The 14,111-nt window shown below is 47.6% G+C and overlaps 1 protein-coding gene across 7 annotated transcripts in view; it reads right to left on the bottom strand.

Moving 5' to 3' along the window:
* The window catches only part of COBL (cordon-bleu WH2 repeat protein), a 272,030-nt gene that overhangs the window by 162,633 nt on the left and 95,286 nt on the right, over positions 1–14,111 (bottom strand). For 4 of the 7 annotated variants that reach the window (XM_057549868.1, XM_057549872.1, XM_057549870.1 and 1 more), the window contains 3 exons: positions 5,675–5,885; positions 3,615–3,843; positions 1,236–1,280 (listed from right to left, as the gene is read on the bottom strand). In XM_057549868.1, coding sequence (XP_057405851.1) covers positions 1,236–1,280; positions 3,615–3,843; positions 5,675–5,885 — 485 coding nt within the window. The remainder of the gene's footprint in view (positions 1–1,235; positions 1,281–3,614; positions 3,844–5,674; positions 5,886–14,111) is intronic. The other 3 variants (XM_057549869.1, XM_057549871.1, XM_057549873.1) reach the window with 1 other exon arrangement.

Here is a 14,111-nt window from a genome sequence, read left to right as displayed (position 1 = left end):
TGCAAATAGTGCTGCTATGAACATAGGGGTGCATGTATCTTCTCAAATTGGAGTTTTCTCCAGATATATGCCTAGGAGTGGGATTGCTGGATCATAAGGTAATTCTATTTTTAGCTTTTTAAGGGACCCCGCCCCATACTGTTCTCCATAGTGGCTGCACCAATCCCACCGATAGTGTAAGAGGGTTCCTTTTTCTCCACATCCTCTCCAGCATTTGTTGTTATTTGCAGACTTTTTAATGATGACCATTCTGACTGGTATGGGGTGGTACCTCATTATAGTTTTGATAGGCATTTCATAGGCATTTCTCTACTAATTAGTGATATTGAGCATCTTTTCATGTGCCTGTTGGCCATCTGTATGTCTTCTTTGGAGAAGTGTCTACGGTGCTTCTTAAAAGAGAGGCCCTCTCTTTGTAGCATCCACCTGCCCTGTAGGACGGAGGAGGTAACAGGTGAGGAATATGAAGGGAGGCCACTGTCAGACACGACACGTGGACCGTGGCTCCAGAACAAAGCCCAGGTTTTCTGCATTATTTTTCCTTCTAGAAACAGAGTCTAATGTTAAACACTTTACCACACATGGACAGAAATTTCTATAAAATCCAAACACTCATTGGGATTTTAATGACCCTCTTGGAGTGTGTGTGTGTGTTATGTGTGTGTGTGTAGTCCAAAAGATTTATATAAGTCCCAATACATATGTGTGTGCATACACGCCTATGTACATATGTGCATGCATATGTATGTATGTATTATACATAATACATACATATATACAAAATTTATAAGAAATGAATGCAAAATTTGGACCAGCCATTTACATACTTGTCTATGACAGAAAAGGTCAGATTTCACAATCCACACTGCCCCAGATTCTGCAGCAGGCAGGATGGACCCTGAGGGCAGGTAAGCACAGGTGAGAAGGGCACGGGGCCTCTCCCGCATGGAAGAACCACTTCTGCTCTGCCCTGAAGTTCTGTGTTCATAAAGGGCCGTTTTCTACAATCAGCTCCCTCACTGCTCACCAATCAGAACCACAGAACGAACCCTCGCCCAAGGGACGTTCTCCTCTTAGTCAACCAGGGAGTCAAGAAACCAAGCCACAACCTCAGTTCAGCCTGGCCAGACGCCCCCAGAGGTGCTGCCCTGCATCCCCTCAGGTCACCCCGTGCATCGTCCTAGCCCAGAGCCATGCAAGGTGCAGCTGGCGGGGCAGCGCTGGGCTCACGGTACCTCGGCAGCTCAGGGAAGGCTCCGACTGTGTTTTGGTCAGAAGAACTGGAAAAGGCAGGCAACAGAGAGTGAAGACAGGCTTCTTGACCCACGGCAGCACCTGACAAGGCCCTGGCCCCGTGTCCACCCGGGCTGAGGCTGCTGCGCCCCGCAGGAGAAGGCCAAGTGCAAAGCAGGCCTGCATCCCCGGCCTGGACCCCCTAGAATCCCGCAGCTGTCTGGCTGCTAAGTGCCATCCTGGAAGCAGGTGGCAGCAAAGCCTTCTGCTTTCTCCAGCTGCCGCCGCCAGGAATTCCAGAACAGGGCGGGCCTCTGCCTACAGCACATCTCCTGCCAGTGGCCTTCACCCTTCCCCAGGCAGCTGCCAGCTGGGAGGGGGCGCAACCCAAGAGGGGCAAAGAAGAGAGCCCCTCACGGACAGAAATGTTCTCTTCTCCACTCAAATGTCTGACCGTCAGTAGGATGGGATGGAGGCGTTTGGCAAGGATGCTAATCAAATATTTCCCAGCCCACATAGCACATTACGGTCCAGATGAAAAGGATGTCGGCCACAGGCAGAGCACATCCTCGCCATGCCAGCTGATGCTCCTTTATTGGTCTGGGGAGGCTGCCGGGGTCCCAGGGCTAGGGTCCCCAGGAGGGTGCCCGAGGCAGTGCAGAGGAGGACTCAGGGGCTGGGGGACAGCTGTTTCTCCGCGTGCAACAGCGTGTCCTGCCCTGTGCGGGGATCAGAGGAGGGAGCTCCAGATTTAGGGCAGTTTCCGCTCTCTCCGCCTCACCCGTGTCCCCAGAAGACCACACACGGGCTTGCTGGGCCCACTCCTTAAGGCAGAGACTGGTTTCCTGTGCTTTTCCCAGGTATTAGATTCTACAGCTACCTTTCAAGATATTCCAAGCGATTAGCACATAACAGAAATACTTGTTTGCAGAAGACTTTTCCTTTCACATGCTTAAATGTGGGGCAATTTTTCTTTTCTTGTCTTTCCTCCTCTTTTTCTGTCCTGCCAAATGAAAGCTCTGTTTCCAAAGATTCCCAGAAACCAAATTTAAATAGGGCTGATATAACGAGACAGACACACCGGCAACATCCAGGCCTGTGCAGCAGGTGCTGAGAATCGTCTTCTCTGTGTTTTAAAAAGATACTGGATAAAACACAAGATGCATTACTCTCAAATGCCAGAACACTTTTTTCTGAAGGAATAAATAGTCTATGATCTTATACATGATTGAGCTAAATCCCTTTCTTGAATGTCAAATGAGACCCAGGGCCCAGAACCTTCAGGAGGAGATCTGGGGGAAGGGGAGGTTCCACTATGACCATTACAGTTTGGTAATAAGAAAATATAGATTTTTTTAATTGGGAAAAATTTTTAAAAACTGTAGAAAAACATGAAAACTTGAATATGCATGTATTATAAAAGCCCAACCTGGTCAATATTTGTGAAATAAAAGCCAACAGATATCAAGTGAGCTCATTAAAATAGACACTTTTGTGAAGTCCATTTTAATAATTCTAAAGTCAAGGAATATTAACAATATTTTTGTTTTTTTGGTCTCACAGTTGTTCAAATACAGTCAGCCCCTGTGTCAATCAGGGAAATCTGCTTACACAACAGCCTTTGTACCAACATTGGCCTCAAGCTGTCACTCAAGCCAGAGCCTCTTACTAACTGTGACCTCAGGCTGGTACCACATTCATGGGAGGAGAAGGATGGAGAGGAAGCATCATGTGTTGTCTCCAGGGACTGAACTGCATTTAGGCAGGTTTAGGGAATAGCTAACTGCATTTTGCCACTGGTTTCGATTACGAGCAACGTTTGAGACTTGGGAGCATTTAATGGCAACTGAAAAGGAAATCCAGGAGAATACGGTTCACACGTGGCTTCTGAGAAGTTCTTTTAGAGCAGAAGCTCCAGTATTCTCACCTTTCCCCTTTTTACGTATCTCATGGAAGCTCCAGTATTCTCACCTTTCCCCTTTTTACGTATCTCATGGAAGCTCCAGTATTCTCACCTTTCCCCTTTTTACGTATCTCAGGGAAGCTCCAGTATTCTCACCTTTCCCCTTTTTACGTATCTCATGGAAGCTCCAGTATTCTCACCTTTCCCCTTTTTACGTATCTCAGGGAAGTTCCAGTATTCTCACCTTTCCCCTTTTTACGTATCTCATGGAAGCTCACAGGAGACAAGGGGTAACGAGCATGCTCACGACTGGGGGAAAGAGGTACAACTACAGTCCATGTATTTTATTTCCCGCCCACTCCCGTTCTGGTTTGGACAGAATCGGAGAGGCCTGCAAACGCCCATCCCCAGCGCTCTGCGCTACGACGCACGCGCGGAGAGCCAGCGGCACCGCGCCGGGGACCCCGGGTGGCCTCACCTCTCTTGTTGTCCCAGGCGTAGAGCTCCTTTATCCCCAGCTCGTTGAGGGACTTGGAGAGCTCCAGCTCCTCGCCGGCCACGTTGTCCCTGAGGAGCACCACGTGCTCCGGGCTGACGTCGCACTTGGCGCAGATGACGGGGAGGACGCTCTGCAGGGGCACCTCGGGGCTCACGCGCACCACCGCTTTCTGCGTGCGCAGGTAGTTCACCACCAGGCGCACCGTCTTCTGCAAGACACGGCGGGCAGAATTCCGTGAGCGCATCTTCCCACGGCTGGGTGCATACTAGGATGGAGCAGGGCACGATTTTGTGTGCACCGGGTCTTTCTTCCAAAATTCAGTGGGTCGTGGGGGAAAGGGCACACTGAACAGGAACGGCAAATGCCTGGAAAAATAAATTTACCTTCCAATCTCTTTTGCTAATGAACAAACTGCCACCAACATGGGGAAATGGACAGCAGTGAGGGTCTCAACTTGGAATCTAATATACACACTGTCTTTCAAGGATTCTAAACAGACCTGAACACAAGGCACTAATACATTTTTTAAAGGGAAGTGGTTTGGAACTCTTGTGAACAATCCAATTTAAAGGAAAAAGAAAAACCTCACAAAACAAGACATCAAATTTTTGTTTAAGAAGCCAAAATACTCACATAAATATATTAATATCTAGTATCATATATTTATATGAATATTGACATATATACACTACACACATGTATTTTAAGCTAGAAAAATATAACATACACTAGACATACAAATATAATAGGCATATAATAATAGACATCATAATCAGAAAAAAAACCAATCAGTTTGACTAAAGCTGATTATACATGTCTACAGATAAAGTGACCCATCAAAAATGTAATAGACTGAAGTTTCATGCAGTCAACTTCTGTTTGGTCTTTACTGATCACCCACATTGTTCTAAGATCCTGGGGAGTGGACACAGTACATATGTATTGAATAAAAAAAAACTGACTGAGATTTATCTCACCCCTTTCCAGTCTGAGTGCCAGGGTTTGATGAATTTTAGGAGGAAAAATGGAACCATGGCTCTTTTCCATGTTTCTTAAACTGGAGTCATATATAAACCTCACCTGCCCCTGGGATTTGCAGCTGGGGTTCAAGACGGCAAGAAAAGCCACAGAATATAATAAGGGTTTACTTCCTTAAACAGTGATTTTAATTGAAGAATTAGGGAAAACTCAAAGTATAGACAGCACCCATGAAAAGTTATTAACCACTCAAACCTAGAGGACATGACCCGTTGGCCAAACTACCATGTTTAAAAATAGGGAAATTTAGTAGGCATTACAATAATCTAAAAGAATGAAATAGCATTGCTTTCAACTGGAGAGGAAAGATCCACCACAAAGCCTTATTAAAAAGTACAATAAGCTGCTGGAGTTACCTTTAATCAATACTCAAAAGCCTGGAATCTATGCATGACATAGTATCCAAATTGCAATGAGTATTTCTGACGTTAGTATTTCAAAAGGGAACCCCTTTCTGTTTCCTCTCTCTAGGAAACGTTTACATCGTCTACATATTCCAACCTCTGCCGTGGATAGGAAGGCCTCCAGAACTCAGCTAGAACCTTCAGGACTAGTCCAAGAGGGTAGACATTGGCTACCTGTGGTTATTTCAATGAAAATTAAGAAATGAAAACTTGTTTTTCCATCACACTAGCTGCATTTCACATGCTCAGCAGCTACATGTAATCAGTGGCTGTCACTTTGCCGAGGGCAGAATTATAGACCATTTCCATCTTTGCAGAAAGTTCTGGTGGATGGCTCTGCTCTAGACTGGTTCCTCTTCTTTGGTATCTAAAGGAGCAATGCTACACAACATTATTCAATGCGGTGAACTTCGGTCTCCTAAAGTAAACTCAGTTTAGGGTCTAACTTAGCCCACCACGCAAGTGGAAACCTCAACTGCAGCGTGCGTTACTCATACAGCAGGGGCTCCGCCAGCCCCTCCTCAGCACCTCCAGCACCCTGGGTCACAGGGAACTGCGTATGGCCTTCTATGACAAAGGGTCCCTCGTGCTACTGACCTCAGGCACCTTAGCGGGACCAGCCTTAACCTTCGCTTCAGGAACTTTTTCTTTCAGAAATACGGTATGTGCATTCAGGGTCCCAACCAAAGTATTTGGCTTAAAATTCAAAGGCTGTTGAGTTTCTGAAGACCGGATCTCCAAGGCATGGTTGGATGGATTCAGGTGATTCTGAAGGCAAAGTTCAACCAGTAGGTCCATCATCGCGTGACTGAAAGAGAGAAACAAATCACGGTCATGGGGAATGTTTGCACTCTCCCTTCTGCTAGCTGAGTGGGTTAAGACAAATGAACCAGTGGGTGAATAAGCAAATTGGCCATCCGTAGGAAGAAAGAAAACAGCTTCTCGTTAATTCCTCAAGCATGGCTGCACAGTGATATCTTAACACTTTCAATACTAATAAACGCTACTGAAAGCACCATCAAAATCAGAATAGCTGGGAAAATATTTACATTTCTAGTTAAACCCATGGATACATTGACCTGAATCCTATAAGGTCAGCACAAATGATATTAACATATGGGCATAAGGCATTAAATTTTCAGTTATTCACAAATATAGTGTATCTTAAACACTGAAATTTTAAGTTGAAGAAGACAATAGCTTTCTTTTTAGCTAAAAAGTACGCTTTTTCAAGACAAAAAATGAAGAAAATTACCTTATTTGAATTTTTATAATTTCTAAATTTTAAAATTTTTAATAATTTTTATAATGTCTCCCATCACAGATCATTATTTACTAAGGGAGCCAAAAACAATTCAGATTGTCCCAAAGAATGAAATAATCTCATTTCCATCATTTATTTTCACCTGGCAGAATGTCTGTATATTTCAAGCTGACCTTGCTTTTCCTACACGTTTCCTGAGCAGTGGTGCATAAACACCTCACGAAAGGGTACATCCTTTCCTGTGATCTACTTCTTAATCAGGAACTGGCACGGCAATAATTTCAGGTCATAGTGATGCCTTCCAGGTGTCTGGCGTTCAGGGGTGTGTAGACCTGGGACTCATGGTGCACCTGTAAAGGCACAGGTGCCAGCTTCCGCCCACCATTCGGTCATCACTCACCTTGAGGGCTGTGAGCTGCGGGGCCCTGACACTGAACTGTGAAACCACAGGCAAAGCTGCAGAGTACCCTATTTCCCATTCACTTGCTAAAAATACCAATAATGAACTAGTGGATACAAAACATTTCCCAGCCATCTCCATGACAATACTTCCTCCCACCCGATATCCAGGAAGTAATTAGGTAACAGCCTATGTCTTAACCAGGGGACCCTGGAATCACCTGGGACGTTTAGGAGGCTCATCACCTCCGTGGCTCCCGGGGACTCTGAAAGGACACGTGATGGGGACAGGGCAGCGCTAACCCTCACATGGGCCACGCGGGTGGGCGTGCTGGCTAATGACACTGTCAGCTCTGATTCCCTCGGCTCCGGGATAAAAATCATCTTTCTCTCAACGACAAGCATAATGCATCAGAACAGGCAGCGACATCACCAAAGACTCCAAGACACGAAACTCCATGGAAAAGCCTCAGCACAGAAAACAGACTTCTAACGATGCTAAAATAACGACCTATTCCTTGTTACCATGTACTATGTTTCCTCCACAGCCCAGAGCCATTCTGTGCAGGTCACACTGTTCCCACTTACCCTCACCAAGCGTGGGGGGTGGGGACCGCTATCCCCCAGTTCCCATGAGGGGGTGGGGCTGGGGTTGGGACCCTGGTCCCATATGATGTTGACTGTCACTTCCCCTCTCTTACCTCCACCCACAGTCTACTGCCACCAAGTAAACCAATAAGGATAAATTCTCAAACAAAGATTTGAATTAATCTTAGAATGTTAAACCAGGAAGAACACCAAAGCTACTGATGTAAACTTCTGTTCTTCTAATTCAATAATTGGTAACATGTTTGAAACATCAAATTTGACCTTCTGAAAGGGAGCAGGCCAGCTCTGGGACTGGAGGGGTTTTCCTGCATCACAGAGAATAAACCCTCCTTGCCATTAACAGAAGCTGGGACTTATACTCGCACGGACTAGCCGAGGAGTGATGTAGTATTTGGTTCCTGTCCGGTAAAGAATTGGGCGCCCAAACCTCTACCCTGTGTATCGAGTGGATCTCCTCCACAACTGGCCGATCGGTACCCACCCCGCTGCCCTCACTCTTCTGTGACCCTAACGTAGGACTCGGCTCTGCCCAGCGAAAGCTCTTTAATGATGAAGCTGCAGTGACGTTTTCAACACCTGAGGGTGGAAGCGTTTCTCAACAAAATGTTTGGTGGGAGTAGGGGAGGGAAGGAATTCCCAAGCAGAAAATTCTATGATGCTGGAGGCCTATTTCCTCAAATTTGCTATTTGGGGAAGGGGGAAGCACAAACAAAACCAAACCACTGTAAGACCATGATAATAAAACTCAACACCATACCCGTCACGGTACGTGCTTAAATTGTTCAAAGGGCACAGAGGCCATTACCACTTCAGCCAAGGGGACAGCATCTCTTCCCGGGGCTGGAACCCGAGCCACGACAGAGGGCTTCTGCAGGAAAGCAAGGAGGTTTAGGACATGAGGAGAACTCAGGCTTTGAAAGCTGTCTGTTCTGCAGACCTCTCTCTGTGGCTACAGAGAGTGACAGACCCCATATCCTAATGCAGACTGACCCGGGCCGCGTTGAAGAAGCTGGACACACAGCGCAAGGCCAAATGTGAGGCCCTGGGTCCCAAAGCGTGAGCTCATTTCGCGTTTCCTGCAGGGCCTCCCACTCGAGTGATTCCTCCCCAGGCCCATTTAAAGCATGATCTGAGGACCTACTTTCCAGCACAAGCTTTTCTGGACAGTGTCCTCAGAAAATGGGGTGAGAGTTGGCCGGCCTTTCTGCCACTTCCATCGCACCATGGAAGTGGCTATTGGCTGGCATTTTAAGCCACCAAACTCAAAAAGAGCCAGCCAGTTCTGCCTTTGATGCTACTGGAAAAAGCCACCCAGAAGGAAGAGGAAACCACCGCGCAGTGGCAGCACCCGATGGCAGCCATGGAGGATCTGAGCTGCTGTGTGGTCCCCGGGGGTTTGGATTCACCGGACCTCAGCCTGCAGAGGATGAGAACTTCTAGCCAGGCATCCCTGCGTGCCCTCCACAGGGCCTCAGCAGGTCCTGGGGCCACTGGGCCACAGGAGAGGACTTTCCGGAGACGGGAGGTGTCTGCCTGGTTATTCCTGCACCCCCTCATCACCTCGGGAGCCGGACTCCCCTCCGTGACTCCCACCTGCCCCCAGGACGACCAGCACCGCCTCTGATGCACTGGCCCTTTGATGAGGGGTCGGGCACCTTTCCCCCCGAAGCTGGTTTGATGAAGGGACTCCAGAGGCATCCTAGGACCACCCTCACCACCGCTCAGACTTGCCTCTCTGCCCCGGTCTCCTCCTCGGTGAGGGCAAAAGGATTGTCCATCCACCAGTGAGTCTTACGTCACCCCTAAGTCACTGAGCACAGCGCCAGGCACATGGTGAGTGAGAAGTGTTTACGGAATAAATGAGTGAATTGGACCCTGTCTTTGCTGTTTGCGGTTGTATGTGGTGAGACGTTTTCCCTGGCTCAGGGCAGAGCATCTCTGCCTGGATGTGGCTGGACTCCATCCGGCTCCCAGCAAGTACCAAGATATACTCGTTTAAAGCAGTACCCTCAGGGGATTGCCCCAGAAAGTTTCTGCAGTCTTACAAAGAAGAACATTAGGCAATCAGACACTCTCAGAGTGACCACACCATCATTGCTAAGGACCCCAAGCACGCCCTCTGGTCTCAGTGGTCCCCCTGTATGCATGATGCTATGGACAAAATCATCTCCCCCCACATTCACACTGATCCCCCAACTCCCAGTGTGACTGTGTCTGGACCTGGGGCCTCTAAGGACGCAATTAGGGTTAAATGAGGTCATAAGGGTGGGCGCTAATCTGATCGGATTTGTGTCCTCAGAAGAAGGGACACCGAGAGCTCGCTCTCCCTACAACCCCACCAAGAGGAGGTCGTGTGAGCACAGAGCAGGACAGTGGCCGCCTATGACCAGGAAGAGGTCTCAGCATGAAATCACCTGCCGTCACCTTGACCTTGGGCTTCCAGCCTCCAGATTGTGGGGAGTAAATGTCTGTGTTCAGGCTGCCCCGTCTGTGGCATTTGTAAGACCACCTGAACTAAGACAAAGACAGACACCATTATCAGGGTCTCTGCCTCCCTCTCTGTAATCCCAAGTCCCAAGTTCAAGGGAAGAGTAAAAGGTAGTAACAAAGAGGACTGGTTACCCCAAAGCACAGTAACAGGGGCGGTGGGTGGGTAATGACACAGATCTTTGGGGTTTCTCTCCATTGCTCCTCAGATATCCTTTTCCTTCCAACTTTTTAATCTCTGTTCCCCGAATGAATCTGAAGTGCTCCCAATGTAAGGATGAAATTTATTTTTTGGCATTTTTTTTTTTTTTAGGCACAGAAAAGTCTTTTATACGGTATATAAGCTTCTTTTGTTCATTCATTCACCCATTCACTTAGACATTAGGTCCTACTGTGTGCCCAGCTGTGGGGATTCAAAGGAAATAAAATATAGCTCTAATTCTCATTTGGTCTATCAGAAAGATTTCACATTTTTAAGGGTGATTAAAAGAACATGCAGATTGCAGCCTTCCTTGTATTAGGTCCTACTGTGTGCCCAGCTGTGGGGATTCAAAGGAAATAAAATATAGCTCTAATTCTCATTTGGTCTATCAGAAAGATTTCGCATTTTTAAGGGTGATTAAAAGAACATGCAGATTGCAGCCTTCCTTGAGCATTACACATTCAAAACTTCAATACTGAACACATCTACAGGTAATTTCTGCCCGTCCTGAGCGTCTTCGGTATTATTCCTGCAGTACTTGACATCAACAGCACAAAGAAAACAGATGGGAATAATTTCAAATTTTATCCTTTACTTTGGATATTTATCGATTACGTTATAATGATACTTCAGACTTAAAGAGAAAGATCACTTGGGTTTAAATCTAAACAAAACACTATTCTTACAGCAGAAAAAGGGATTTGCCTCCTCTCTTAAGTTACTTTTAAGTTATTAAATTTATTTTTAAGTTTAGAAAGTGAGTAGAATTTTTCTAATTTTTTTCTTTAAAAAGTATTACTTTACAAATATGTAGAGATTTCCAAAAAATGGTTTGCGTGAGTCGGTGGTCTCAATAAGAAAAACCTGGTGTGGTTCTTTTTGAAATCCTGGCCGAGAGCTGGACAGGGCAAGGGACAGCCCATGCCAATCCTGCAATCCCTAAGCGCAGAGGGCACGTGGGGACCAGGCTGTTTGGGAACTACATGGGAGTCAGAGAGGCCAAGTCCCATTTCCGTCCGGCTGGGCTGATGGATGGACCTCTTCCTTCTCCGAGGGAGGGCGCTTCCATCTAAATCACAAAGCCTGCCTTGGCCAGGCTGCTGGGGCTCACTGAGATGCTTACACTAACCTACAACTCCCCCTTGCTGCCATCATGCCGGCGAGACCCTGGGCTCACTCTCGGGGATCCCGGGCTCATCCGGATACGCTGACATCCGGCAGAGCCATGGCATGCACGGCAGCAGGGGTTCTCAGAGTCTAACCTGTGTTCCGAAAGTGCAAGCGTGTTAAAGCCCAGATCGCTGGTCCCACCCCGGGGTTTCTGACTCACTAGGTCTGGGCAGGAAATTTGCATTTCTCACAAGTTCCCAGGTGATGCAGCGGCTCTTGGTCTGGGGCCACAATGAAAAACTACTGCACCCTCAATACGCATGAAATGAGCATTGAGTACCTAGCAATGACTGGATTAACTTGACACTGGACACAGTGTCAAGTGTACAAATCACGTTAAGGTCGCTACTTCCAGATACAACATTAAAACAAACAATCCGCGTGCGCTGTTAAATCACAGACTGGTTGAACGGGCCTAGTTTGTTGTGCAGGATCAAGGCCAGCAGGTGGGCCGAGCCCTGGGTAAGGCAGACTCTGGTGTTACAGAGTCAGAGCAAGTCCAGTCTGGCAGCTTCACCTGGCAACACAGAAGCGGGACATGGCAAGCTGCTAACAGGGCCTGCCCAGAGTGGGTCTATCACCCAGAGGCCGGGCTCTGGGTTTGAGGCCAGGGTCACTGGCAAAAATCCAGTCTTATGGCCGCTTAGGTCCTGAGCCCATCAACGAGGCACGAGGGAACAAGCCGCGGCAAAATGACCAGGGGTGCCTGCATCTCAGGCACGTGTCAGAAGCCCGGTCATCAGGACGACAGCACCAAATCAGAGAGTTGGTCACATCCTCACAAAACCTAAATGTCACCGGGGGCCAGGCAGCTGCCCCAGCCTGCAGGGGGTCTGAGTATGTGACCAGAGGGAGAGAGGGAGTTATACCGATTGGAGGGACGTGCCTTCTCCAAAGGCGTTCAACTTGTAAAACTGTTTAAAACACACTGCTAGTTGGAACACCTTGACCTGGAGAGAGGGATTTCAGAGGCTGCAGCCTGACCGTTATCCTGGCTGCATGGGATGTCGTGAGCGGTTATCTGGACAGGTGTGGACGGGCCATCTCATAAAGCGGTGCCTTCTGTTTAGGTTCTGACCACAGAAACTTGTGTTTTTCTTAACTCCAACCTCAGCATCTTTGACCTCTACCTTGGAGGTCATCTGACTTGAGAATCTAGAGCCTCCTGTATCCAGGTTATATGGGAGCAGGTTTTTCTATGTGCTTCTCACTTGGCAGGGGAGTCAACCAGCCCCCTGGGGGACCTGGGACACAGCCCGGATATCTTTAAAGTTCCCTGTCTGTGCTTATTTTTAAAACGCACGTGAAATTTGCATGCTACCTTTAATGTAGGACTATTGTTCACTATGCGTAAGTTAAATTAACGTTCAGATGCACCAGCTTTCTCCTGACTTGCCTAGCGCTGGGGTGGAACCTTGCATCCCCAGCGGCACGTGCAGTCTTGTTAGCGGCAAGTGGAGCCGTAGGATGGCTTCCAGGATACACGCTGGGACCCAGCCAGCCCTCGTGTCCAGGCCGCGCATCTCCCCTTCTCAGTCCGGGTTCCAGCAGCACTACACTTCTGCCTTCTTGCACAAACTGGTCCTTTTGCAAATGCTATTTATTTCCTTCTATTTGCTGGGATGTCCACCTCCCGGTGTCTCATGAAAGCTAAGTGTTCAATATGTATTTTGCTCAATGAATAAATGATCATTTTCATTTTTTTAGTCTATCGGGATCCCACAAAATGAGACTGCCTCTCAGGACGACTGGTTTAGCACCAAATCCAAAACCATAACAGCACCTTTTCACAGGATAAGCAAGGAGTTGATAATTTATGGTCTGCCCCTTAACCAGGCTATTTCCTCACAGGAAAGATTCTCATAAAGAAACTTAGTAACTGGAGGCTGTTGATGACATTCTGCATGTGACAGTAATTTTTTTAGCTTCTCTTAGATTTAGCCCAAAAAACAAAGCCTCAACAAGGCAGAAACATTTGGGAGGTAGTCACTAGAAATGGTGGATTAGGACCAGTGAATGATGTTCAATGAGATTCACCTCTAGTTAATGTCACCAATAAGGGCTTGTGTCCCAGAAATTTTCTCTGGGAGGATTTTTAAGGCAGTGAAAATACTCTGCATGATACTATACTGGTGGATACATGTCATGATACATCTGTCCAGACCCAGAGAATGTACAGCACCGAGACTGAACCCTGATGTAAGCCATGGACTTTGGGTGATGATGACGTGTCAGTGTAGGTTCATCAGTTAGAACAGAGGTACCACTCTGGCGGGGGATGTGGATAACGGGGCAGGTTGGGTGTATATAGGGGCAGGGGGTATATGGGAAATATTGCTGCTTTCCTCTCAATTTTGCTGTGAACTTAAGACTGCTCTGAAAAGTAAAGTCTTTTAAAAAACGGTATCCTTTAAGTGGAAATGTAAATCAAGTTAAACCAAGCCTGTTATTTGGAGAATGGTCCTCTTCTGGCAGCATCCCCAGCATCAAAACTGCCCTGTCCAGCTTCACCCCCTTCACACACTGGTGCTGGAGAAGAGCCAGCTTCCTTCAGGCCCTGGAGCCATGAGCTCACAGGGAGCAGGGTTCAGGCCACGGGGCCTTGCTGAAGCTGCAAGCCAACCACACACCTGCTTTCTCTGTAGGGAGCGTGGCCAGCACCTTGATGGGCAGGTGATGGAGGAGAGACCAGGGTTGGGCTCGCTCACCCCGCCCCTCCCCTTCATCTCGGAACGGGTGAACTCTCTCCAGAAGGGATTCGGAGGACGATACCTGTGCCATGGGAGTCCTGTGCTGTTTTACAAGGCCGGGAACCTGCAAATCCATGCGCGGTTGTAAACTTGGCTATTATAAATGGGGTCTGACAGCCCACAGAGGCAGAATCGCAGGACTGAACATTGAGA

This window comes from Balaenoptera acutorostrata, chromosome 7, assembly GCF_949987535.1.
Source record: "Balaenoptera acutorostrata chromosome 7, mBalAcu1.1, whole genome shotgun sequence".
Classification (NCBI taxonomy): Eukaryota; Metazoa; Chordata; class Mammalia; order Artiodactyla; family Balaenopteridae; genus Balaenoptera; species Balaenoptera acutorostrata.
Note: the sequence above shows the minus strand (reverse complement) of the source record. Positions and strands in the feature narration are given on the sequence as shown.